General features: G+C 54.2%; 1 protein-coding gene across 6 annotated transcripts in view; it reads left to right on the top strand.

Annotated features, from left to right (window-relative positions):
* The window catches only part of ACOT7 (acyl-CoA thioesterase 7), a 107,742-nt gene that overhangs the window by 50,036 nt on the left and 30,836 nt on the right, over positions 1-26,870 (top strand). For all 6 annotated transcript variants that reach the window (XM_027570381.1, XM_027570379.2, XM_027570390.1 and 3 more), the window contains exons 5-6: positions 1,289-1,403; positions 9,156-9,242. In XM_027570381.1, the coding sequence (XP_027426182.1) occupies positions 1,289-1,403; positions 9,156-9,242 (202 nt within the window). The remainder of the gene's footprint in view (positions 1-1,288; positions 1,404-9,155; positions 9,243-26,870) is intronic.

The raw sequence follows: 26,870 nt of genomic DNA, 5'->3' as shown, positions 1-26,870 counted from the left end.
TTTAAATTATCCACTGCACCTTAAACACTCAGGGTTTGTTTCTTTTGAACAGACTCCTCAGACCCATTCTGTCTCCTTGGGAGACAGGTTCTCCAGCCTCAGATAATGGTAATTAAGCCACAGAGTGGTGTTCAGACCCTGTGCGATTTGCAGCAGAGCCACAAGCAGGAAAATCAAGATGTTTAAGACTGGCTTTTGAAAGAAGATCTAAAATTGCCATCTGAAGTGAATTTGCCTAAATCAGAGAGGCTTCAGCGGGGGGCCGAGAGGGGCCCATGGGGCCCTGGGCTCCGTAACTTCTCCACGGGCTCAGCCAGAAATGCTGCCTGAGTGAAGGCAGGGGCAGGTGTCAGAGCTAACCGAGGGGAGGCTGGCTGGGCCGTGGTCAGCATGGGGGGCCTGGGCCGTGGCGGCAGGAAGGGAGAGGGCTGCCAGGGGAAGCTGGCCCCCGTGGACCTGGCCCGGGGCTTCTCCAAGGGGTCCCGCATGGAGGGCGTGTGTGCCCTACACTGGGCTGGAGGACAGGGCCCTTGCTGTCACATCAGAGAAGCCCAGCGTCTCCCGCTATGCCCGTTAGGAACCCCAGTTTTTGTGCCAAGTTTTATATTCTGTTTATTCTTCTTGGGTCTGAACGTCCGCGATCCCTGAGGAGAGCTTCGCTGAGATGTCTTAGCTTTGGTGCACGTTCCCACAAGTGGGCAACCTGGATAGGCTGGGAGGTCAGCAGAGTGAGGGTGTCGAGGACATGCAGGAAACTGGCTCTCTCCTCGCCCTGTCGGGGCTCCCGTGATTCTGTAGTTCTGTCTTCAGGGATAAATCCTAGGAAGGAGGAGGGGGCACGTGTAAAATGTGACAGAGATTGTTGACGGGATGTTGTTTTAACAGCGACAGACTGGGAGCCTACCTGATGCGCTCAGTACCGGGTCCATCACCTAAGTCCTGTTAGGCAGAGAGGTTGGGCTGATGCAGTTGATTGCTACTTAGAAACCCGCATCTGGCACGGGAGAAGTTTTATATACACGTGGGCATGAGAACAATTCGAGGAAGACACAGAGCAAACATTTGAGTCTGTTTATCTCTGGGTACATGAGATTTTCACCTTCTCTGTGTTTTTATTGTTTATATCAAATATATATTATCTGGACAGGGATGGATGGGCTCCAGTTACATAACTGGAGACCAGGCAAGGAGAGTCTCGAGCCTGGGAGGCCGAGCCGCGCCTGGCTGGGGAGGGCGAGGGCCGGGCTCGCTGCTGCTGGCCTGACCCTCCGTCCGTGCCTCTCTGCAGTATTCCCGGCATGAGCAGGAGGAGGAGGGCCGGAAGCGGTACGAGGCCCAGAAGCTGGAGCGCATGGAGACCAAGTGGAGGAATGGGGACATCGTCCAGCCCGTCCTGAACCCAGGTAAAAGCTGGGGTGCAGTTCTGGGGTCTCACCTCTGCTGCCAGGTGCCGAATGCGGCAGGCTCATGAACCTTCTCCTGGGGCCGGCGCAGCCCTTCACCCTGTGTGCTGTCCTGGGGGCTCTGTCCCCTGTCCCTACAAACCCATTCCCAGTAGCACCGTCAGCAGTGAGGGGACGGGACAGCTCGGGGGGGCCCTGCAGGCCCGTGGAGTATGGAGGCAGAGGCCCCACTGCCTGGGCACACAGGAGCGAGCCTGTGCGTAGAGGTGCTGTCATGTCCTTCCCCCAGGGTGACTCAGGAGCACATTTCCAGCTCATAAAAAACAGGCAAATGGCAGCATCTCTTTCCACGTTGTTCCTCACCAGCCTGCCACTCGGATGTCTGCGGGCACGCCGGCTTCCTCTCCGGCCGCGTCCTCCCGGGCTCTTATTCCCCTGCCTGCAAGTCCAGGTGACCGGCGTTAGCCAAGTGTCTGTCCAGAACCGAAACAGAGAGGTCCAGGGCTGGTTTCCCTCCAGACGGGACTTTCCTTCCTGGGTCCTTAGCAGACAGCTCCCCTGGGGCTCAGACGGTTTAGGGCAGGGTCTCTGGGGGTGTCTCTTCCCATCAGGACACGGTAAGCCCTTGGGACGTGGGTCTTCCCGGTAACGTGGGTCTCCTCGGCACACACACGACCACGTGTCATTCGTGTGGAGAGGACTCTCAGGAACGTTCTGTGTGTTGTCTGCGGGGCTCCAGAGGGTGACACCTCTGGGTGCCCTGGACACAGGTGTGTTTGAGTTCCTGATTTGGTCCTTGACAGCGGAGGACCGTGTTGTGCCCTGATGTGCCCTGGGCTCTCCCCCCTCCATGCTGTGCCATGGCTCTTGCTAACCAGGACGACAGTGAACTCCAGGGCATGGACCGGACCACGTCTGTGGCCCCCTGCCTGCCCGCCCGGGCTGCAAGCCACATCCAGCATCAGGGCAGGGGCTCTGGCGACAACCCAGCAGGTGTGCGCCTGAGGATGGGACCACCTGGGTTTCAGCTCCTGTGCCCTGGGTTCCTCGGGCTGTGCCTGTTCAGTTTGCACAGGATTCTGCAATTCTTTCGGTCTGCTCATGGTCCGCTCACGCACGTCTCCCCCTTATTCTTCTCATGTTCCAGCCTCAACCTGCCCACAGTGAAGGCTGGCGGCCTGTGCGTGGGGTGGTGTCTTCACTGTTCTTTTCACACCTGCTTTTCAGTGAACATTTCAGCCAAAATGATAAATTAGTTGTTGGTATTCATAAGAAAGAATGTTGCTGGAAGAGACGATCTGTTTATAACACAGTCACGCACAAGGCAGGCCTGGGGTCACTCCTGGCGACTGAGGGCAGCAGAGCCAGACACAGGCTCTGCTCTCGGGGGCAGGCCAGCATGCTGGTCAGGCAAAGACACGGAGGACGGCCAGGTGATATGAGCGAGTGGAGATGTCTGAGGAAAGGTACAGACTTGGTGCTGAGGGTACTCCAGGACAGAGAAGGTGGAGGGGGCTGAACGGCAGTAACCCTGCCCCCCGACGCAGAAGACATTTCCATCCCCAATTCTGGACCCTTACTTGCAGAAAGGGTGTTTGCAGATATAATCAAGTTAAGGATCTCAAGATGAGGTCATTCTGCATTACCCAGTTGGGCCCCCAACCCAGTGACCAGTGTTCTCATTAGACAGGAGGGGAGAGACAGTGTCAGCCCAGCCCCAGCAGGGACGGGCCAGGAGGAAGTCTGGACGACACGTGGGGGCTGCTTGAGTGCCCCTCTCTGTGGGCCCTTTCTGGCGAGTGCTTGGGGTGGAAGCTGGACTGAGGGTCGAGTTCAGTCCTGGATTCCTCCTTGACTGTCTGGGAAACTGAATATAATGCTCACGGTTTCCAGCCTAAGTCCTTTCATGCATGGGGTTATTTCCTGTTTGCTATCCTGTTTGTGAATCGGATACATAATGTTTCTCAGAATCTGTTATTCTCTGCTGTTAATCAAAGGTGACATTCTGAATCTCAAGATTTCTTTTTTTTTTTTAATTTATTTGACAGAGAGAGAGAGAGAGAGAGCGAGAGAGAGAGAGCACAAGCAGCGGGAGTGGCAGGCAGAGGCAGAGGGAGAAGCAGGCTCCCCGCTGAGCAGGGAGCCCGATGTGGGACTCAATCCCAGGACCCTGGGATCATGACCTGAACCGAAGGCAGTTGCTTAACCAACTGAGCCACCCAGGCGCCACCGCCTCCTTTTTTAAAAGATTTAATTTACTTATTTGAGAGAGAGCACACACGACGCGGGGGGAGAGGGAGAAGCAGGCTCCCCGCTGAGCAGGGAGCCCAACACGGGGCTCGATCCCAGGACCCCGGGGTCATGACCCGACCTAAAGGCAGATGCTTTACTGGCTGAGCTACCCAGGCGCCCCCTCAATCTCAAAATGTCTTGATAGATTTTTATAAGCTTTTATTTTTATTTTTATATGTTCCAGTAAAAATGCATCTTTCTCAGATGACTGGTTTAGGGACTGGCTTTTAAATGCTTCTTAAGCAAGTCACATGCCCATTCCTTGGTGTTTTGGAATGCGGTCCGCATTTCTGACCTCAGTCTCTCAGTAGAACTGGCTTTGCCCTGGCAGGGCGGGGCTGGGCCTCTGCAGGCAGGCCTCCCAGTGCCCGGGGGAGGGCAGGATGGGCTCCCTGGGGCCGAGCGGGACAGGAGCTCAGCAGGAAGGGCAGAGCGTGTGCTCAGCACTGGGGGTCTTTCGAACACTCCAGCCCCTCCCTGTGGGAGAACCCCGCCTCCCCCCATATCTGCAGCTCTGTCACCGGTGACACCAGAACCCAATTTCAGCAGGCTGTTGCCTAGCAACTCCCTCGCTGGGCTGACCTCATCCTTCAGGTGTCCTTTCGGAGAGTCTGGGAGTTCTTTAAAACCCAGTTTTTTTTGTTTTTTTTTAATTGTTTTCTCCATCTGACAAGAGAAAATACAATTTCCTTGAACGGTTTGATCCACAGCCATCAGATGTCCAGCTTTGACCATGTATGTGGCCATCTGGAGCCATTTGGGGGCTGTCAGGTTGATGACAAAGAAATCCAGCTCCAGTTGCTGGGCTGGGCCCAGGCTCTGCCTCCCTGTGGTCAGCCCGTGCCCGGCCGCCCCTGAGAGTGCTTGGTGTCCATCTGGGGTCTCCCAGGATCTGACCAGGCCCCATCATCCTGCGCCCATCAGCATTTGTTCTGGGGAGAGCAAGGTGTGAGGAGGCAGAGGTGGGGCGGTGAGGGACACGTTGTCTGGTGTCGGGCTGCCCGGGTCTGAATCCCACTTCTGCCTCCGTGGGGACTTAATCTCTCTGCCTCTGTTTCCTCGGCTGGAAACACAGGAAAGGGGAATCCTGTGTATGTTTATAGCTGTGTTGAACCTCTCCCGTTGCTGCCCCGGGGACCTCACTCAGGTTCTGGACGTTGTTGTGACGCTGAGACCCAGACATTAGGCACCATGTTAGCCAGGGTCATGGTAGCTGCTGAACCCTGAAATCCTAGTGCCTGACTTAGTAGAGGTTTATTTTCGTGAAGTCCAAACCAGGCGTTCCTGATCAGGGGGTGCCCTGCAGATGGGGTGGACTCATCTTAGAGCTGTGCATCTTGAACAGGTAGCTTTCGGGGTTACCTTGGAAGGGGAAAGATCGGGGGCTCACCCATCTGGGGTTTGGATGGGTTGGGATGGAAGCAGGTAGCACTTCCACTCATGCCCTTTTGGTGGGAAGGCAGCCTGCAGAGGAGGCTCGGCAGTGTGGTCTAGCCGTGCGTGGAGAAGGCGAGGAGAAGGGGCTGCCCGGCCCTGCCCGCTGGCCACTGTGTCCCGAGGAGAAGGGGCTGCCCGGTCCTGCCCACTGACCACTGTGTCCTGTTTCTTTCCCTTGCCCGTGTGGGTCGTTTCACCCAGAATCCTGTCCAGCCACCACCTGACCTCAGAGAGCAGGATCTCGGATTGCGTGTGGTTTCTTGTTGGGTTTAGATGCAGTACCTTGTGCGCCAGTGGCTGGTGACCAAACCATGGGACCCCTGCACCAGCACGGTGTCCACATGGAGATGGGACAGGAGATGAGAGACGAGGGGCAAACGCGCTCACATGTTCCCGGGGCTGGTGTGCCGGCAGGGGAAGGCTGCTCTCGGAGGGTGGGAGGCTCCTCAGTCCCCGTCTGCTCTCCGGAAGGGTCTTCCTTGTCCGCTATCTTCCACGGCCTCTTCTGAAGTGGGCGCCCGCTCGCCTACGACGGGGGACATCAGAGGTTATTTAGGGCTTGAACAGTTGTCTCTCCTAAACCTCGTGGGTGTTGATCTGTTGGCTTCCTGTCAGCTGCTTGTGACAGTCACACCCAGCATCCTTCCCAGACACGCTTGTCAAGCTCTCTCTCCTGGATGGTGGCTTCCTTGTGGCTCTCTTGTGGACACACTCGTGGGCTGAGTCGTGATGGGCTTTGATCTCTCTCCCTCCATCCCCAGAAGCAATAGGCTTTTCCCACCTTTTGGAGCCCCAGGTCTCTGGGCTCCACTCACTCTCCGTTATGCTTCCAAGCTGGCTGTTTCTTTCCTGACCTCCCTTGGTCAGTGCAGGAAGGAGAAGCTCCCAGGACCACTCTGACTCCTTTCAGCCATTTCCCGGGGTGCTGTGGCCCCATAGGCTTATCTTCAGGTTGACCAAGTGTCCCACCTTCTAAGCCCAGGGGATGGTAAACAGTGCCCTTGACCCTCAGAATAAAGGTTTTTCTTTGGGCGGGCCCCAGTTCTGGTGCCAGTCATGTATTTGTTAAGACAACACTGGCAGCAGTGACAGAGAACCCCCAAATCTCTGTGGCTCAACCTTGCACTTGCAGAGCCTTTTTACGTGTCACTGTGCTTCACCTGAGATACGGAGCATGAAGGAACAGGGGAGAGGCCACTGAGGATGACCGAGGGCAAGAAGTGTCCAACCAGCGACTGAACCAAACACACACACAAAGTAGACACAGGCCCACCCCCGAAGAGCCATGTGGGGGCCAGGTTCACGGCCAGGGGAAGCAGGACTGGGGGACAGCTATATGGGTGTATTGTTTTTCCCCATCAGAATAGTGGTGCTTTCACTTATTTAAAAGCTTATCAATTCAAGTTCTAAGAAGATGAAATAATTAGACACGGTCTAATTGATACTTTTAAACATTCCTAGAAGACAGTAGGGGCATCTCTTCGACTAAGTTGTGATCATTATTTCAAATGGCTTGTCGTCTGAATAGATACTTGACACGAAAAAAAAATTTTTTTTTTTAAAGATTTTTTTTATTTATTTGACAGAGAGAGACACAGCGAGAGAGGGAACACAAGCAGGGGGAGTGGGAGAGGGAGAAGCAGGCTTCCCGTGGAGCAGGGAGCCCGATGCGGGACTCCATCCCAGGACCCCAGGATCATGACCTGAGCCGAAGGCAGACACTTAACGACTGAGCCACCCAGGCGCCCCGACACGACAAAAATTTTTGTGTGCCATTTTCTGTGGTTTGAACGTCTAAAAATTTCATCATTAGCCACCTGCATAACTGTTAGCTGTTCAAAGCAGTTCCTGAGATTGGGCCAAATTTGAGACTCTTAGTTTTCGTTGGTGCTATAAGAGTCACTTCTGTGTCTTTTATGAGTGGGACACAAACAAAGGCAGTGGAGTGTGCCCCTTGTTTCTCGGGGCCTTTCTGTTCTCCACCTGCATGCTTTGCAGAGAGACAGGGCCTAAGGGAGACTGTCTTTGAGCTCAGGGGTGCGGTGGCCTGTCTAGTGCTGGCTGGGGGAGTCTCTCTGACAGATGTGATGGCAGGGGGTCTTCATCAGTGTGCTCTGGGGCTCCAGCAGCTGTCCCCAGGCAGGGTCCAGGTGTCTGAACCCCCAAGGGCAGCTGTAGGCGTGGCCCTGGCTGGGTGCACCCTCACCAGCAGGGACTGTCCCCTGCACCTCCCATAGCACCACAGGGATTTGGGGGGTACGTCTTTTCCATTTCCGAGTGAGATGAGAAACTGGGGAGGGCGAAGTCCTGCTTCCCATCCTGTGCAGTGTGTCTGCATGTACTGCATTACCCTGGGGCCCAGCGTGGTCTCAGATAGATAGTCCAGGATGCTCTGGACACCCCTGGGGTCTGGGACGCCTGCACTGAAGGGGCAGCTGGGAGCAGCAGCTCCTCCCTTGAGTCAAAGCCACAGGCCATGTGCATCGAATGCAGTCCTCACGGACATCAGGGGACACCTGGAGGGCCCTTCCTGAGAGCATTTGCTGTCATCCCCATCCCGCCTTGCTCGGACTCGTCGGTGTTGTCTGTTGGTTGGTTTTAGGTAGTGTCCTCGTACCCCAGCGCATGGAGGGACCACTGGCGAGGACCGTTTGACCCACACCCAGATGGGTGTGCTGGATGGCCAGGTCCCCAGAAGGTGGCCTCACAGGTGGGAATCCTCCACTCCATGGTGGCCCAGGAGCTCCTGACTCCAGGCCAGGAGCCTGAGGCAGGAGCTGGGAGCTCACGTGGCACACAGCGAGCCAGGAAAGCAGGTGGAGGGAGCAGGCTAGCTGCGCTTGAGAAGGAGAGCCCTCTGTCCAGAGTCGGAGCCACTTCTCCGCTCCCCATGCAGCTGAGGGCCCTGCCGGCAGCGTCTCACAGTGGCCTCCCGAATGCCGCAGAGGGCACTTCACACAAGCGCTCCAGACTCCTCTAAACCACGAGACTCGAGGGCAAGTACAAAATGAATTTGGATTTAAATACTTAATGGACATACTTAATGGACTCTTTTTACCCGGGCTCCAGTTTTCCTGCCTCATGACCCCTTCAGGCAACCACATGGTTTGAAATTCCGCACCAGGCAGGGTCTGGAGGTGATGCTGTTGCTCGGCCTTGCTGGGGAAGGAGTGGCCGCCCCCTCTGAGCACCAGCTGTCCAGGCAGGAGACAGAGGAGCATCAGCCGTGCCCAGAAGGCTCTGGAAGGTGGAGGCAGTGGTGGGTCTGCTCAGAAGACCCTACACAGGAGCGTTGCCCGCACCTGTTAGAAGAGGCAGTGTTGAGGTGTCCTATCTGTCTTTTGGGACAGGGTTTTATTTCATGTGTTTGTTTAAGTGTAGCTTCTTTCAGATATTCTGGCCGCAGCAGGGATGGGGGAGGGAGGGAGGGAGGGAGGCCCCCAGGGATATGGTGAGCTGAGGCGGTGAACGGGAGGGAAAAGCCGGCTTGCCTCTGGGTGCTGAGTCTTCCTGGGCCAGGTCGGAGCCCGAGGGCTGGCAGGAGTCCCGGGGTGCCGTTCAGGGAGGCTGGGTCTGCAGTGTCTCCATCTACCACTCTGTTCAGTGAAGAGTGCATGTGCACGCTCTCGAGGTTGCGTGATGAGTTTCTGAAACTGTCTGCAATTGTTTACAAAATTGTGAGTGAAAGCCAGAGGGATGACCGTCCAGACGGAGGGTCACCACAGCCCTGGGAGCATGTAGCTGCGAGGTGTTGACTGGCTGCCTGTGTCTTGGGAACGGGCCTTGCTGGGCACACTGGTGTCCCCAGGGATGGACATCATGACCCGCTAACAGAGTGGCCGATGAAACCTTGAAAGCCTTTCCTTCCACGGACTGGAACACGTGGAGACCACGGTTCTCCTTAGAGGAATCACACCTGAGCTGCCGGCACTTGGACGCCCTAGGCGGCCGTGCAGATGCCACGTGCTCAGTCGTAGGCATCAATCTGCCCCACGGCCTAACCTCTCTCCTTTGTAATTCCAGAGCCGAACACCGTCAGCTACAGCCAGTCCAGCCTGATCCACCTGGTGGGGCCTTCCGACTGCACCCTGCATGGCTTTGTGCATGGAGGTAAGAAGTCAGCGGCTGCCGCTCGCTCATGCCTGCCTGTCTCCCCAGGAGCCAGGCTGCCATCTGACCCAGTTTAAGCTCCAGTGTTTAACGAGTTAGAGGTTTAAATTTTTAAGAGGCTGCATAATAAATTACCGAAATACAGTCGGTGCCTGTTTTTAAAATTGGAAATAAAAGTCAGATGGATGACTATCCTGTTGGAGGGTCACACGCAACCCAGGGAGCATAGAACCATGAGGTGTGTAGTGGCCGTGGGATGGGGCAAGGCCTTTCGGGGGACAGTGATGTCACCAGGGAATAACAGTGTGACCCACTAACAAAGGGGCTACTGAAGCATGTTTTTGCCTCCTGTGTTCTCATTTATTTCTAACTTCGGTCAGATTCCACTTTAAACAACATAGACCTTAAAGTTCGTGGCTCAGGAAATGCGGTGGGACATAGGGGGACTTACTCCAGGGTCATAGAAGGACGCTTTTTACTTTAATGGGGGATGCTTATTTTTTTGCAATTTAAGGAAAACAGTAAGCATGGGCACAATACCATTCATTTACACTTTCATCTCCAATGCCAGGAGTACCAAGCTCTCTTTTCTTTTCCTCTCAGAAAACTCCTATTCATCCTTCAAAACCCAGCTCAAATGGTACCACTCTGTGCAGGGTTACATTGATATTTCTACCAGGCGAGGCCTCAGGGGCAGGGCTTGATCTTGTTCTTTGTGTTGGCTCTAGGGCCTCACACAGTGTCGAAGAGATGCTTTACAAAGCTTTACATGAGTGAGAGGCACAGATCACGTTCATGGGATAATGGGCCCTGCGCCTGTCAGAGTCAGAGAGTCGGCCCTGATTTGGGATATATTTTTAAAGTTTGCTTCTTTTTTAGCTAATCCTCTTTGGTGTTTTTTGTTTTTTGTTTTTTTTTTTTAACTTTCATCATTGTTTTTCTCTTTCCACTAAATGTTGGCCACAGTGCCCTTAGATCTGATTAACTTAGATCCTACCCAAGGGAAGCTCCGCTTCATGACAAATGCATGCCCAGGCCTGCGCATGCGGTGGCGGTCTGAGTGTCTCTGTACCATGAGGACAGCCGTGGCCCCATAGGCTTGTTTGTCTCCTCTTCTTCACCAGCCCTTTCCTGCCTCTTAGAATTGGGGGGCAGCCCCTCTTCTGAGCTCCCCATCTGGAGCCCAGGCCCTGTAACTGCTGAGAATTGTCTTTCAGCCTCATTGAGCTCCATTCCGCTTAAAATTTGTGAAACTTTGTGCTAGAATTTTTGCTTGTCTTGTCCACGTGTTGGAAGTTCGGGAGAGGCGGCGTCTCCACCCTTCGCCGTCTCCTTGTTGACAAGCCCAGTCTTCTGTCTGCACCTCCTGGCGGTGTGAGTGAGGGAACTCTTGCAAATCTAGAATCTGTGCTCATTTACAGAGCCTGAGCTGCTGTGTTTGAGGCAGGCACGTTTCTTTAAGAAGTGCGTTTAAGGGCGCCTGGGTGGCTCAGTCGTTGAGCGTCTGCCTTCGGCTCGGGTCATGATCCCGGGGTCCTGGGATCGAGTCCCGCATCGGGCTCCCCGCTTGGCGGGAAGCCTGCTTCTCCCTCTCCCACTCCCCCTGCTTGTGTTCCTGCTCTCCCTGTCTCTCTCTGTCAAATAAATAAATAAAATCTAAAAAAAAAAGTGTGTTTAAGGAATGTTTATGAGGGCTTTGCAGTATTTAATGCCTATTTTAGTAGAGGTTTTGTGCCCACAAGTTAAAAAAAAAAAAAGCCTAATATTTTCCCCAAACGTAATCATCTCTAAACATCACCTAATAAGTCCTCAGGAGCGAGTGAACAAAATAAACACTGTGCTGAAAACACCTGGGAAGAACTGTAATTTTATGGCGTTTTCCTACAGAGAGAATGCTATCCGTAAGAGTGGTGTCTAAACTCATTTCTGTCAAAGCCTTCTCTAACTTGTAATTCAGTGGATGCCAAGCGCAGGAGAAACGCGTGAGCTGAGATGAATGCTAATTCGGCTTTTATTCAGTAATTCTGCGCTGTGTCTGCGTCTTTGAAAAATTCTTCCCCGTCCGATTCCCTGTGCCGTTTACACTCCGGGGAGTCCCGATCCTGCAGCCCAGCTCCTGCCCCACCACTTAAGAGCACACGACACGGACGCTGGCCATGCTGGACTGGGGTGGGTAGGTGGCCCCACGTGGGACGCAGGACTGCAGTTGGATGCCGGGTCTTTTGGCCTGTCCTGGGTGCGGGGACCGGCCCTCCGGGGATTCACTGAGGGAAGCAGAAGCCGAGGGGAGCAAGCAGGATCATATGGGGGATTTTGGTCCCAGGCGCCAGGAAGGAGGGGCCGTCTGCGTCCCCGTGGTTCTGATTTCAGGGTCTTGGCACAAGCTCCAGCCTGGCTTTGGGCTCCTGCCTTCCTTGAGTCCCGAGTGAAGCCATGCGAGTCCCTCCCTTCTCCTCTGGCCTCCCCGTCCCCACCCCTCCCCCACTATTGGTTGCATCCCCCGAAGGGGTGGACCCGGTGGGTATCTGGACAGGGTGTTTAGGTTCATGCCACAGGGAGGACCTTATAAACTCACCTGGACCCCCGTCCTCGATAAACACACTCAGTGAGAATAGGAACTGATGGTCCTTCCCGGACATGGCAAAACTCAGGTGTCTGAGCCCTAAAGGGAGCATCTTCCTCAAAGGGGGAGCTCTGAGGACTGTCCCCAAGGTCAGGACTGAGGTGAAGGGCCACACTCTCACTGCTCATTAACGTTGCTTCGGGGATTTGAGCCGCCGGCATTAAACCAGAGGGAAACTCAGGCACCGGACTTGGCCGAAAAGAGGGAAAGCTGTCTTTGCAGATGGGTGATCCAAGAGATTCCATGATCAAGGTAGCTCAGGTCGTTAGAGAGTCAGTAAAGCTGCAGCATCTAAAATGACCGATAGTAGTAATAAAAACACTTGCCCAAAATAGAAAAATGATTTTTCTTTGTTTTTGTTTGTAGGTATGTCTGTTTTCCCAGGTGTGTTTTCAGTTGAATTTTATTTATATCATGAAACACCGTTTTTTATAATTTGGTGAAAAGGTGCAGGGCTAGTTTTGTCTGTTTGTTTGATTTGTCTTCTTAAAGGCCTGTTCTCTTCCTCCCTGTTGGTTTCCGAGATGTTCTCTGCTGCTTTCTTCCTCTGGGACGCTCCCTGCCTGGTCCTCTGCTGGCTGTTCCACGTGGGCTTTGGCGGGGGGGTAATCACTGTTCATGCTGGCCCGACCGTGACAATGGTGGGGGGCTCCCTGGGGTAGCCTGGCGTCCCGCTCAGGGCAGGCCGGAGGCGTCTCCACCATGAATTCTTCACTTCTGAACTTTTGGTGGCCTTGGATGTTTCTTTGGCACTTACTTCAAAAAAATTTTTAATTATTTTAAACCAAGATATTCTGTGGAAGTGGTCCAAGACGGCTTTCGACAAAACGCAGCTGCCCCTGGGGGGCTCCGGTGCTGGCTGTGCTCCTGGTTTGTGGCCCCGTCTCCCCGGGGTTGCTCAGCGGGCCAGCCTCAGACCCGGCCTGCGTGAGTGCTGCTGAGCGCTGAGCCCGTGCCGTGACTGCGTCTCGTCACTGCATCTCCCACCCGCTCTGAACACCCAGCCTCCAGTCCTCTGTGCAAAGCCTCTCGGGACAGTTAGGCCTGCCAGACAGCCGTTCAGTACGTTTCCCTGGAGAGGGCTCCCCTCTGCCCCCTGCAAGCTGGACTGCTCGTTCCCTGCACCTGCTCCGCACTGCTCTCCTTCACAGATCTCCCATTTTCCGGGGGCTTCCTAGGAAAGGAAAGGCTCAGCTACTGTGCTGAAGTCCCCACACAGTGGCTTCTACCACACAGACGATGGATGTGTCCTGGGGGATGATGCAGAAGTCCAGGGCTCATCTGGAAGCTTGCTGGTGTTGGCGACCTAGGCTCCCCCTGCCTGGTCTGCCATCCCCGGGGCGGCCCCATTTCTGCGGTGCTGCGGCACATGGCGGCACCAGCATTCCAGCCCGGACGGCGGGGTGGGCGGGGGGCTCCCAGGAAGCGGCACCCACCGCTCACGCCTGCTGGTGGGTCTAGCTGGCCAGACGCGTCAGTCAAACTCTCGAGTTGCTGTAGGAGAGGGGGAGGAGTGATTGGGGGAGCAGCTCTGTGGGGCTGGACCTCGCGTGTGTAAAGCGTTTTCTGGCTGGGTGTGGCAGTCTCTCCCCGGGACTTGGAGGTGCACCCCTTCTGGCCTCCAAGGTTCCTGTTAAGAGATGTGGGGAGGTCTGGATTCCCTCCGTCAGCTCTCTGGCCGCACCTCTGCCTCACCCTGTTCCCTGAGCCTCCCTGCTTGCTCTAGCCTCTGCCTGGGGCCCATCCACAATCTTCCCACTGACTGCTTTCCCGAATGCCATTAAATTGAGTGGTCTGCAGTTTCTGGGCTCCTCTCGTTTGTGATGTCACCCCCCCTACCCAAGCTTGGACTTCACAGACCCTCCCCTGGAGCCTCTGCTCTGGATGGCTGGGCCCCGCCCCCAGGGGTTCAGAGCACCCCAAGGGTCCGAAGGTCTGGGACCATGCTGGTGAATGTCTGTTGCATGTGCTTGAAACCCGTCCCTGCAGCTCTGGCCACAGCCAGCTTTCTGAAGCCTCCTCCGCCTCAGGGCGCCTTCCCTGGGGATTCTGACGGACGGGTCGGCCTGGGTTACCAACAACCACTGTAAATGTGCAGCCCTGGGAAAGAGGACACAGCTGGGGACCGTGAACCGAGCTCGGGTCCAGCCCCCAGAGCATGTTTCCTGCCTTGGAACACTGTTCTCATCTCAGAAATCTTCCTTGTTGTCTGCTTGTTCCTTAAACAGGCAGCCATCGTTGTGTTTCATGCTAACTACTTAAAAGCTGGACGACAGAGAACCTTGTTCTTAGAGTTAATTATTGTTGTCCTGTTAATTACCCCATGGAAGACCCCAAAAACCAGGAGAGGAAGGAAGTTTACAGACTCTCAGTCAGGGAAGGGTGTCGGGGGCAGCGACAGCTCTGTTCTGGACAGTCAGCCTCCCCACCGCCACAGTGCACACCTTCCAGAGCTTCTGTGAGAGCTGGACCTTCGGGGCCCTTGTCCTAGGGGCTGACCTGGGTGATGCTGGTCGCCTCTCCAGTACCTGTCCCGGATCTTTAGAGCGTCAGAGGAACGGACGTGGGATTGTCTGTGGTAGAGCTCTGTGTTCATGATCACATCTGGTTCTGGGTAAAAACTGCCTCTGCTCCAACATGAGAATCAAGGCAGGGACGTGGCAGTGAACTGGGGCTGACCTGGTTTCCTAAACCTGGCTGTCCCTCAGCAGTCATCTTGGTGCCTGTTAGGAACACAGATTCCTGGGCCGTCTCCAGGAGGGTGTGATGAGCTGGTCTGGGCCCCGGCCTGGGGACCTGTACTTTGAGCCGCAGGTGCCCTGGGGGTTCTTGTGATTCGGGGCTCCCAGAAACTCGCAGCAAGAGGGCTTCTGTCTCAACGCACCCAGCAGCAATGCCCTCTCATCCCGTTTCCCCAACCTCTCGAGGGCATTGGACACCCGCCCCCCTCCAAGTTCCCTGCTGGGTTCATGCCCCCCCACACCACATCTGTGCTGGCGCCAGAGTGCCCGGGCGTGGACACAGATGCTACGCCCCGCCCCGAGAAGCCTGCAGTAAGTCCGGGGTGGGCCCAGGCATCTGCATGCTCACTCGCTTCCCGGGTGACTCTCCCCGCACTGACAGTGAGGGGTTCTGGGGGGGTTCCTGAATCTCAGATTGCCGCCTGTCGCCTGAGGCCTGGGTGTGCTTGCTCCCCCAGTCCTGGACCTTCTCCTCCCTCTCCATCTTTTCTCCTTGTGCCTCGTCCAGCCCTGTGGCCTCTGTGACGTTATCCAAGTGGCAACCGATAGATTTGTTCTATCCCACTTGAGTGGCCTCGGCATCTTCACGGAGGAAGTGGCCCCGTGGACCTGATCTTTCTCTTCATTTCTCCCCTTGGCCGTTCTTCTCATCACTTCTGTTGGATGGATGACACCCTCTAGAATCGTGTGGCCATCCTAACCAACCCCCCCCTCCACCGGGCCTTACAGCTTCCCTTTCTGTACGGGGGTTTGAGGGGGATTAAATGAGATAATATGGGGCAAACAACCAGCGCATAGGAAACACTTAATAAAGTTGGTGGTTGTTATAAACAGCAGGCCCTTGAGCAACACAGTTTTAAACTGCACGGGTCCACCTATGTCTGGATTTTTTTCAACAAAGACAGGACAGCCTGTGTGTGTGTGTTTTCTCTTACGATTTTCATGTCATTTTCTTTCCCTTAGCTGACTGTATCGTAAGAACACATCACACGCACGGTACGTGCTAATCCAGGGTTGCTATTATGGGTGAGGCGTCTGCTCTGTGGTACGCTGTTAAGTAGTCAGGTTCTGGGGGGGAGTCAAAAGTTATAGGCGGGTTTGTGAGGGGGTCGGCACCCTTAACCCCACCGTGTTCCAAGGGTCAACTGTAATTTTTACTTAGTTTACTAGTTTTATTATAATAGACACAGAGAACACACGGAGGACACATGCTTTTTCTCACATCCGGTGGGGCGTTTGTGAGCTATCATTTACTTGACCACAAAGTGCATCTTAATTTTGGATTCCCCAGCGTGGGACCTGTGAAGCCTAAGCTTCCATAACAAGAATGTAACCACCTGCAAGTTAAGACAGTCCTCTAAATAAGCCCTCGTCAAAGAGAGAGTCAAGTCTGGATTTCTAAACGATCCAGAACTACAAATACCAGAAAGGAGAGCGTTTCCTGTCAGAATTGGGTTTGGCTAAAGATGTTCTCAGAGGAGGGCGCCTGGGTGGCTCAGTCGGTTAAGCGACTGCCTTCGGCTCAGGTCATGATCCTGGAGTCCCAGGATCGAGTCCCGCATCAGGCTCCCTGCTCAGCAGGGAGTCTGCTTCTCCCTCTGACCTTCTTCCCTCTCATGCTTTCTCTCTACCATTCTCTCTCTCTCTCTCCATAAATAAATAAAAAAAAAAAAAAAAAAAAATTAAAAAAAAAAAAAAAAAAAGATGTTCTCAGAGGAGAGAGTGGGTCACTTGGAACTTGTGTTACCTAAAAAGAAAAATTAAAAATAACTGACTGCTGGAATTGCAAAAAGAGCAGCAGATCCACCCCCAGGAAGGAGAGGGGCTGGGGTGCCGCAGGCCTGGCTGTGTGCTCTGGTCTGGGGACCCCCGGCCCCCTGCTGTCCCATGTCCCTGCACCATTCCCCCCTGGTCCCACCTCACAGCCATGAGACCTGTGAATGTTGGGCCGTCAGAGCCCTCCCCCCTTCCTGTCCCTCCCTCCCTGGGTTGCTGAGTCCTGGGGCCCCATGCCCCTGGCATCTCCCCTTCCTGACCTGCCCCCGGCAGCGCATCGGTCTTGGCAAAGCATGGCTCTGCCCGTGGCACCCATGGCTCTCAAACCACGGATCTCACTGCTGCCTGCAGGATGCCGACCAGCCTCATCACTGCCCTTAAGACTCTCTTTCCCTGAACGTGCCTCTTGCTTTTCTGCCTCCGTGTCTTCGTTCATCCTCCTCTTCCCGCCTGCGCCCATTCTGCGCGTCCAGCCCTCGTCCCGGCTCCTCCATGGTGCCTTGGGAGCCCGTCTCTCCCCGGGGAGTAGCAACCTTCCCTTTGTCCTTATGCACCCTCACACGGTTTTTTTTCTTTTTTAAATTTTATTTCATTGTGTTATGTTAATCACCATGCATTACATTAGTTCTGGATGTAGTGTTCCATGATTCATTGTTTGTGCATAACACCCAGTGCTCCATTCAACACGTGCCCTCCTTAATACCCACCACCAGGCTGACCCATGCCCCGTGCCCTCCCCTCTACAACCCTCAGTGTGTTTCTCAGAGTCCACAGTCTCATGGTTCGTGCACACCCTCACACATTTTTGTTCCTCTCTTATGCATTTCCGCCTTTCTGCCTCTTCAGATGGCAGAGATATTCTCAGGGGTTCATTTCCTGTAGATGACGAGCTTTCTTGTCCTGACTTCCTCCCTTCCCGACTGCTCTGCGAGTACAGTCTGCAGGGAAGGAAATTGAAGAGTGTCTGCTGAATGAATGAAAGACGTCATTCGGAAAGATGGTTTGAGTTGATGCTGCCAAGTGGCTGTGTCCTGAGCTGTTAGCAGTTTTTCTTGGTTAGAATCACAGGCAGTAAATCAAGCTGGGTGTGGAGCTCCAGTGTCCTTAGATCAGGCTGCGAGAGTGGGCCCCAGTCGGCGGGCACTTGTAGAAGAGGCCTGGCTTTACAGTACCCTGTGGCAGCTGCGTCCCGTAGGGGAGCCCACACCCGTCTACCTGACCCTGCCTGGCACTTGGCTGGAGTGTGGGGTGGTCACCGACCCAACTGGACTGACTCTGCCTCTGTTGCCGAGGCCAGGGGCCTGGTCGGTTTCAGCCGTGGCTACGCCCCAGCCGCTGATCACGTCGGAGCCATGAATGGACGCACGACGTGGGGAGTGTGAGCATTGATTGTCTCTGGGAGAGAATGCTGCACGTTCAGAAAATAAGGGGACGGGCTGAGTTGTTTACTATTCTGTGCTGTCCCTGTGAGTCTGCAAGTAAGTTTATCCATGGGGACCCCTACTCCTAGCTCTAATGCACTCTTGACGGTCTGTGCTGGGGTCCCCTTACTGACCCAACAGGGCTCCCAGCTCTGCAGTTGACTTGCTTTGGAAAAAGAATAATGGAATCGTGACTGTCATAAAACCTTCGTCAGAGTTACTGAGGTTCCACTTGTCACAGTGTCCTTGGTGTCCTCAGGCCAGCTGGAGGCCAGGCGCCTCTCTCCTGGCAGAGCGGTCTCCCCGGCCCACCTGTGCCCCCTCTTCCTCCACCCCCCCTTTCAGCCTGGTGCCTTGGTGAGCTGTCTGTGCTCCGTCCTCCTGTGTCTCTCAGAGCCCTCTCTGGAGCTTGCCCCCAACACCGCCCTCCTGTCAAGGAGTCCTCTGGCCAGCCTGAGAGCAGGTCTTGGTGCTCACAGTTCATGCAGCCCAACCTCTCTCCCTAGGCCCCTTCCCTCCCCTCCCTGCACCCGTGGCCTTGGGGCTTCATGCATGCTCCCCGAGGGCCTCCTGCTGCCCCAGGCCCCCGGCTCCCGGGTTTATAGCTCCAGCCAAACCTCTTCCCTGGACTCCAGCTGAGGCCTCAGGACCTCCCCTGGGATGGCTGGTGGGCTCCCCCAGCTCTTCCCCTGTAGTGGCGGCCAGGCCCTCCCCTCGGTTGTCTAGCCAGAATTCCTGTGACCTCCCGGGATGTGGCTGGCTCTCTCGAAGGCTCCGCACCTCATCTGTCAGCCAGTCCTTTGGACTCTACCTTCCAAACATACCAGAATGTGAGCTCTCACCACCAACACCGTCTCCTCCTGGTTCCCGTTTCCACTGACATGGCCTCTTGCCTGACTCCCCCGAACCATGTCTTCTCTACACTGCAGCCTCCCCCGCCCGCTTAGAGCAGAAGTGCAGGGGGGCCCAGCCCCCCAGGCCCTGCTGGGGAGCCTGTCTCACTCCCAGTAGAAGCCAGATCTTTCTTTCTTTTTTTTAGAGAGGGGGAGGGGGAGAGAGAATGTTAATTAAGCAGGCTCCAGGCCCAGCGCTGAGCCCCACACAGGGCTCAATCCCACCACCCTGAGCTCGTGACCTGAGCCGAAATCAAGAGGCAGACGCCCAACTGACTGAGCCCCCAGGTGCCCCAAAGTCAAATCTTTTTATTTGTGCTGCTTCTGTCCTTATGAGGCCCTCCAGGAAGGCCTTGCCCTATGCCTCCCGGTCCCCCTTACCTTGCTCGGGTCCCTCACCTTCCCAAGACTGCCTGGGGCACTTGCAGCTGTGGGCTCTGCCCCTGCCGCTCCCTCCTACCCCGGCTGCGCTTCTTCCATCTGCTGACTTTCCACCGCCCAGCCTACTGCACAGCTGCTCCCCTTTCTCTGCAGGTCACTGGAGAAAAGGTGGGTCTTCCTGGGCCCCTGTGAAAGGTGGACCCCCTCCCCGACCTGCTCACCGTGCACCCAAGCGTTCACCACGCCCTAACAGACAGCAGCCCGTTGGCTCCCCGCCGCACCCAGAAGGCAGGCTCACAGGGTGGGGACTTGGTCTCATGTGCTCACTGCTGCATCCCCGGCTGAGCAGACATGCAAGGCGCCGAGTGAATGACCTGGAAAGAGTGCAGGGGCCCCTAGGCGGGAAGAACGGCCGCCTAATAGCGGCAGAGTCAGCCCCACGGGACACGTGGGGACGCTGCAGAGCACAGCGCAGACACTGCCCACCTGAAACATCCAGCAGCCAAGGGCCGCATGTTGCCGGGGGTCCTAAGGCCGGGGAACTGCACAGCTCAGCCGGGACCTGAAGGAGAAGGCAGAAGGAAGAAACGGCAGGCCGAGGCGGGAGGGAGGCAGGTGGTACGCAGGCGGAGAGAAGGCTGGTGGCCCAAGCACAGGCCCTCTGGGAGGCAAGGTGCAGGAGGAGGCCTCCAGCCCAGATGCTCTTGTTCGCTTGGATTCCGTGGGGCAGTTGGGAATGAGCAGTGTTTTGCACCCGTGGGAGGAATCAATTTCGCGCAAAATACAGAATAAGGCACAGATGCTCCTTTCAAGTTTTGTGGCCTCATTTAATGGGGGCCCCTGCTGCATGGTAGACAGTGTGCCAAGCCCTTGGTTGGGGAAGAGGGAGAAAAGAGGTGAGTGAGGCACGTTTCTGACTTTAGAGGAACGGGTCTGGGGGGGTCCTGAGATGAGCAAGCAAATGCCGGTTTGGGCCCCCAGTCTTCTCATCATGCGGCTGAGCGCTCCTCCTATACCTCTCACTTTCTAAGAATCTGTGGTTTTGAAAATGTTCTCTGCAGCTAAAGCCCCAGAGAGCAGCTTCCTGTCCACCCAGATGGCTCCCGGGCGCAGGGCAGGAGGCAGGGTCTGGTTACCACCCTGAAAGCCCAGGTGCCCGCGGGCTGGCCAGGAGCTCCCGCCCCTCCTGGGCTGCGGTGGCGGGGGGGGGGGGGGGGGGGGGGGGGGGGAGGGGGTGGTGGTGGCGCGCGCCGCCGGGTCTGACCGCCCTGCTGACGCCTGTCCCACAGATTGGTTTCCTCCTGCCCGCTGGCCCTCTCAGTGGCCACCTCCAGCCGGGCACGTGTGTGGCTGGCCAGCAGTCCTCTTTGTCCAGAAACGTGGCGTGTTTTGCTTGAGGAGCCCGGTCAGCTGTACAGCAGCAGAATGTCCTTCTCTACAGATGTCCTGGGATGTTTTATCTTTGGTGCCGGATTAATTAGCTTTTGCTGCCTATTTAGCTGCATCATTAGGGCCACTGATGGCCCCTAACGATGTCTTTCCTGTGTAGTATCACGAGTATCTGCACTCTTGAATTCTTAAGTATTACCCTTCACCCTGACTTGAGTCTTTCCTTTGAGGAAGCTGACACCACCTGGAGTGGTTCTCGGCCCTCAGAGATGGGACCTGGCCCTGCGTGGACTCCAGGCCTCAGCCTGCCCTTCCCAGAGTGGGTAGCGGGGAGGGGCTGAGCGTAGCACCGCCACCTGATCCATAATCTCCATGGCAGTTGGGACAGGAATCCGCCCGCCCTACTTTCCCTGCTGCCTTGTTCGGAAGAGGGAAGCATCGATTCTCAAGCAGCAGTAAGCACATGCAGTTGTGACCTGACACAGAATGTGAGGGGTGAAACACGCCCAGGCAGCCCCTTTCCCCGGCTCCCAGGCATGTGGGAACCACAGTCCAGCTGTGCCCGAGGCCTCTGCCACAGTTCCTGCTTTTGATATTTTGACAGTAGAAACCCATCATCTTTACGACCTTGTGTATTAATTGCCAAAAATAATCCTTACTAATTACCTTACCTAATATTCCTCTGCCCTTGGTCGCTTTTCACACAGATGCCCACAGGTACATCTGGAACCTGGGAGGGAGACGCCGCACTGTCTTGGGAGGTTGTCCCTCAGCTGGCTCTCAGAATAACCCGTTGCCATTGCTGAGGGGTGGACTAGTTAAAGTAGAATGAACTTACTATTGTTTTCTTAATATAGGAGGCTGGCACCCACACTCCGTCAGCTGGGATTAAATATAGAAACGGGGGCATCTGAAATCGCCACCCACAGTGCAGGCAGCAGCGGTGCTGGGCTCTGAGCTGCTAACTGCCGCTCTGGGTTTGTAGGCAAGCGTGACCCAGGCAGCCAGTCGGGCCTGGGAGAATAAATTTAAGCCTCTGTTTTTAAGCCAGCCGACATGTTGATACTTAAAAAACCCATGAGCAGTTAAATGTTAGATTCAAAAATATCTCCGGTGCCCGCTGTTTATCTGTATGTTGGTGGCTAAGCAGGTCTCATTTTCCTCCTTCCCATAATTCCTGGAATGGATGCAGAGTCCAGGGACAGCAAATCTACAATTTTGTTGTCATTTTTTAAATGGCGAATCCTGGGTAATGAGGACAGCACACGACAGACTGTAATTTGCCGAAGTGATGTTCCTGTCACGGGCAGCCCCCATTGTGCCTGCGTGGCGAGGAAGTGACGCGGTTTTCCAGCGCGACCCTGGGAAGAGGCACTGTGTGGCAGGCTCGGGTGCTCGACATTTCAGACTGAAGTGTAGAAAAGGGAACAGGAGGTGGGGACTTCGGTGTCAAGGAGGGCCGGAAGCTTGGGCTGCTCTGTAGCACAATTAGCCGCAAACAGTTGCAAACTGGGCAGGGGGCTTTCCGCAGGGCGGGGGTTGGTTGTTTGTTTTAAAGATTTTAGTTATTTGAGAGACAGAGTGAGAACGAGCCGTGGAGAGGGGTTTAGGGAGGGAGAGAAGGTGGGTGTTTAGGGAGGGTGAAGCAGGCTCCCTGCTGAGCAGGAAGCCCAACGTGGGGCACCAGCGTTGCTCAGTTGGTTAGGCGACTGCCTTCGGCTCAGGTCATGATCCTGGAGTCCCGTATCGGGCTCCCCACTCAGCAGGGAGTCTGCTTCACCCTCCGACCCGCTCCCCTCTCACGCTCTTTCTCACTCTCTCAAATAAATAAATAAAATCTTTAAAGAAAAAAAAGGAAGCCCAACGTGGGGGGTGGTCCTGAATGCCCAGGACCTGGAGATCACGACCAGAGCTGAAGGCAGACGCTTAACCCACTGAGCCACCCAGCCGCCCCCGGGGATTGTTTTTAACAGAATTTACTTTTCTCAGCGGACACATGGATTGTAACGTATTATGTCTACCGCCCTCGGCACTGTTTTGCAGTAACAGTCCTTACAAATAAGTCAGGACAGGATGAGATTTTTCATTATCTTATTTCCGCACGGGCCACGTGACCTCATGGTTTTCTCCCAGCTGCAGACGACAGGAGCGACTCAGAACCAGCCCCATGCAGCAATGTGTCCCACGTGGTTCCTCTCCCTACTGTGAAGAGGGAGAAGACCGCTTGGAGTTCACATCTTATTATACTCTTGACTTTAGATCAGCTGTCTTCCCTCTGAGCAGACACCAGAAGTCACTTGACATGCGGGACCCCAGAGGACCACTGTTTCCAGCTCTGAAGGCACCAGGACACCTCCCTTTTCTTTCTTTTTTTTTTGTGGGGGAGGGGCAAAGGGAGAGGGACAGAGAATCCCAAGCAGGCTCCACTCCCAGCACAGAGCCTGACACACGGCTCGATCTTAAGACTCTGAGATCATGACCTGAACTAAAATCAAGAGTCAGACACTTAACTGAGTCACCCAGGTGCCCCCAAGGAGACCTCCCTGATTCAAGGCCAAACACTTGAGTTTTGGACAGAGATTTTCCATGTAGTGAACCCTAAAGCCTACCTTGCTGTCACTTCCCATTGAATCGGCCATGGCCTCTGTGGGGGGGGGTATAGATTAATGGAAGTAGTAAGAGCCTTCCTGCAGCTTGGACCCCCATAGCCCCTGCTCCCCTAGGCTGTCCCCCGTGGAGCAGACCCCGACCTCTTCCCAGGCCTCCATGTGCAGCAGAGTGTGGGATCGCTCTGGATCCTAGTTGCCCGCTGCCCATATTAGTCACTGTTCCCGGTACCTGGGATAAATCCCGGATTTGGGGCACAGTCTCATAATAGACACCCATGGTGCGACCGGGCCTGCCCCCTTATCTGGGCACTAGAAGTCTGTGAATTCAGTCCATAAAATGCTGAGTTTGTGTGTGTGAGGTTTTGGAGTTCATCATGGTTCTCTCCCCTGTCCCAGCTCAGATTTGCATGCTGGCTGCTGGGGTTGGGAGGAGGCTGTCTTTTTAAGTTTTTTTTTAATTTAAATTAAATTAACATAGAGTGTATTATTAGCTTCAGAGGTTGAGTTCAGTGATTCATCGGTTGTATATAATACCCAGTGCTCATTCCATCACGTGCCCTGCTGAATGCCCATCACCCAGTTACCCCATTCCCCGCTCCCTCCCCTCCAGCAACTCTCAGTTTGTTTCTGACAGTTAGGAGTCTCTTGGGGTTTATCTCCCTCTCTGAATTCATCTTATTTCATTTTTCCTTCCCTTCCTCTATGATCCTTTGTTGTTTTCTTAAATTCTGCACATGAATGAAATCATATGGTAGTTGGCTTTCTCTGATTGACTTATCTCGCTTAGCATAATACCCTCTAGTTCCATCCACGTCGTTGCAAATGGCAAGATTTCTTATTTTGGTGGCTGAGTAATGTTCCATTGTGTATATACACCACATCTTCTTTACCCATTCATCTGTCAGTGGACATCTGGGCTCTTTCCACAGTTTGGCTATTGTGGACACTGCTGCTGTAAACATTGGGGTGCACGTACCCCTTTGGATCCCTACATTTGTATCTTTGTGGTAAATACCCAGTAGTGCAATTGCTGGATCGAACAGTAGCTCTAATTTCAACTGTTTGAGGAACCTCCATACTGTTTTCCAGAGGGGTTGCACCAGCTTGCATTCCCACCAACAGTGTAGGAGGGTTCCCCTTTCTCCGCATCCCCGCCAACATCTGTCGTTCCCTGACTTGTTAATTTTAGCCATTCTGACTGGTGTGAGGTGGTATCTCATTGAGGTTTGGATTTGGATTTCCCTGATGCCGGGCGATGTTGAGCACTTTTTCATGGTCTGTGGGCCATTTGGATGTCTTCTTTGGAAAAATGTCTGTTCGCGTCTTCTACCCATTTCTTAACTGGATTATTTGTCCTTCAGGTGTTGAGTTTGATAAGTTCTTAATGGATTTTGGATACTAGCCCTTTATCGGATAAAGCATTTGCCAATATTTTCTCCTGTTCTGTAGGTTGTCTTCTGGTTTTGTTGACTGTTTCCTTTGCCATGCAAAAGCTTTTCATCCTGATGAAGTCCCAAAGTTCATTTTTGCTTCTCTTTCCCTTGCCTCTGGGGACGTGTCTGGCAAGAAGTCACTGAGGCCGAGGTCACAGTGGTTGCTGCCTGTGTTCTTCTCTTAGGATTTTGATGGCTTCCTGTCTCACATTTAGTTCTTACATCCAATTTGAGTTTATTTTTGTGTGTGGTGTAAAGAAGTGGTCCAGTTTCATTCTTCTGCGTGTGGCTGTCCAATTCTCCCCAACACCATTTGTTGAAGAGACTTTTTTCCATTGGACATTCTTTCCTACTTTGTCGAAGATTGGTTGCCCACAGAGTTGAGGGTCCATTTCTGGGTTCTCTATTCTGTTCCATTGATATATATGTCTATTTTTGTGAGGAGGCTGTCTTCTTAAATGTCACTCTCCAACAGACATAGCAAGGTAATTGTATTTTGAGCATCAGTTTTGTTATCTGACAAATCACCTAGCTCACCTGGCTCTGGATTGGACACGCGTGCCTTCCCCAGCTTCAGCTGTGACTGATTGTGAACCAGATTGTTATTCAGATATGGGCCCTACAACTTGCCAGTGGAGCAGCTTCCTTGGGTTGAATGTGACCTGTAGTGGGTGATCTTTCATTTGCTCATTTTTTTCATTCATTCATTCAGCTCATCTGCTGATTTATTCATTCATTTTGCTCATTTATTCATTCGTTCATTCATTCAGCACAACCATTTCCTGAGTGCTACCTGACAGGTTCCGAATTGGGTGGGGACACAGACAATAAGGCGTGTCCCCACCTGGTCTGGCTTCCATGTCACAGGTGCTACAGACGGTCTGGGGGTGCAGCACTGGGGGGTGTCTAACATCAATAGGTCCCCCAGCTGCAGCTCTCTTTCCCCGGGGTCCGCTCTGGGCTCAGAGCTGATCCTGGTCCGCGCACGCTGGGGTCCTGTGATATTTTTAGTAACAGTGAAGTCCCTTGTGGAATCTCTTCCTGCATTTTGGATAAATGGGGAAGAAGCCCTTCTTCTATTTATTCTCCCATTCTGACGGCTTCTGCTTTTCAGGACACACAAACAAGGGGCTAGTGGTAGGGACTTCCTGCATTCCAAACACTACTTCCGATTCAGACTCTACCTTCTCCACCTCCTTGCCTTCCTGCCCACCCCCCAGCCCCGGAAGCTGATGGCATTGCCTGGTGGCTCACACTGGCAGTTCTGGTCTCCTGCCCTTCCATGCCCAAGCACGCTGATTTTGCTGTCACCCCCACCTGTCGCCATGATCTTGCACTCTCTTCTTCATATCCTATCTCGGGCGGGAATTCGACCTCACATCTCAGGGTTGCAGGTCCTGGATCAAGAGGCAGGCAATGCGGCATGGCCTCTGGCACCCCGTGGCCAGGGGCTGGTCCCCACTCTACCCTGAGCGCGTGCCTTCGGATGCACACCTCTGTGCCTCCAGTTCCTGCTTTGAAAAATGGAGACAGTAACGTGCCTCCCTCCCAGGGCTGCTGTCCAGTCACTCCGTCCTTCACTCATTCATTCCTGTGTTCAGTGTTGATAGAGAGCCTTCCGTGGAGCAGACACTCGGGATACATCCGTGAGCAAAACACAGTTCTCTCCCTCCAGGGCCGACCTGGCACAAGCGAGTGCCACCGGCCCCTCGGGAAACCGAGCTATTGCTCACGGCCAGCTCACCGCTCCCAGCGACACCGTTGCTTCTGTACAACACGTCCACTTGGTTCCATGTCCTGGGCCTGACTTTACGGTCTCCTCCATTTTCTTTCGAAAATCCCGCCTTGTCCCTGTCTCATCAGAAGGACCCTGATGGTGGCTCCATCTGAGAAAAGGACAGCCACACGTAATACACATTCTGTTAGAAACGTCCAAAATTTTCCCGTTAAAATGCCCTGAACACGCCCCGGAATGCTAAAAGGGGGGAGGATTTTAACTGAGTTTTCCAGTTAAACCCCCTCTCCGTAATTTCTACCAGAATCCTGTCTCTTCATCATTCTTGGGTTCAACTGTTCCTAGATTCTGGATTGGCATTTCCTTAATGTACATTATTGTTGGTGCAGTGGTGTCTCATGGCAAATGCAGCCTCTCTTGACACTACTTCAGACTGAAGTTGTGATGAGCTTTTTATTGGCTGCCCGAGGAGGTTTGCTTATCGTACTTAGAGTAAGTCTGTGGGAAAATGCCTTCTGAATTCAAAACCAGTGAGCAGGGGCCGCTTGTCCAGCTGTTGGAACAACTCAATTCTTTGTGAGGCAAACCGACCCAAGAGAGCTCCGTCTGTGGACTCTCACTCGCTCT

The sequence above is a fragment of the Zalophus californianus genome, chromosome 4 (assembly GCF_009762305.2).
Source record: "Zalophus californianus isolate mZalCal1 chromosome 4, mZalCal1.pri.v2, whole genome shotgun sequence".
Classification (NCBI taxonomy): domain Eukaryota; kingdom Metazoa; phylum Chordata; class Mammalia; order Carnivora; family Otariidae; genus Zalophus; species Zalophus californianus.
Note: the sequence above shows the minus strand (reverse complement) of the source record. Positions and strands in the feature narration are given on the sequence as shown.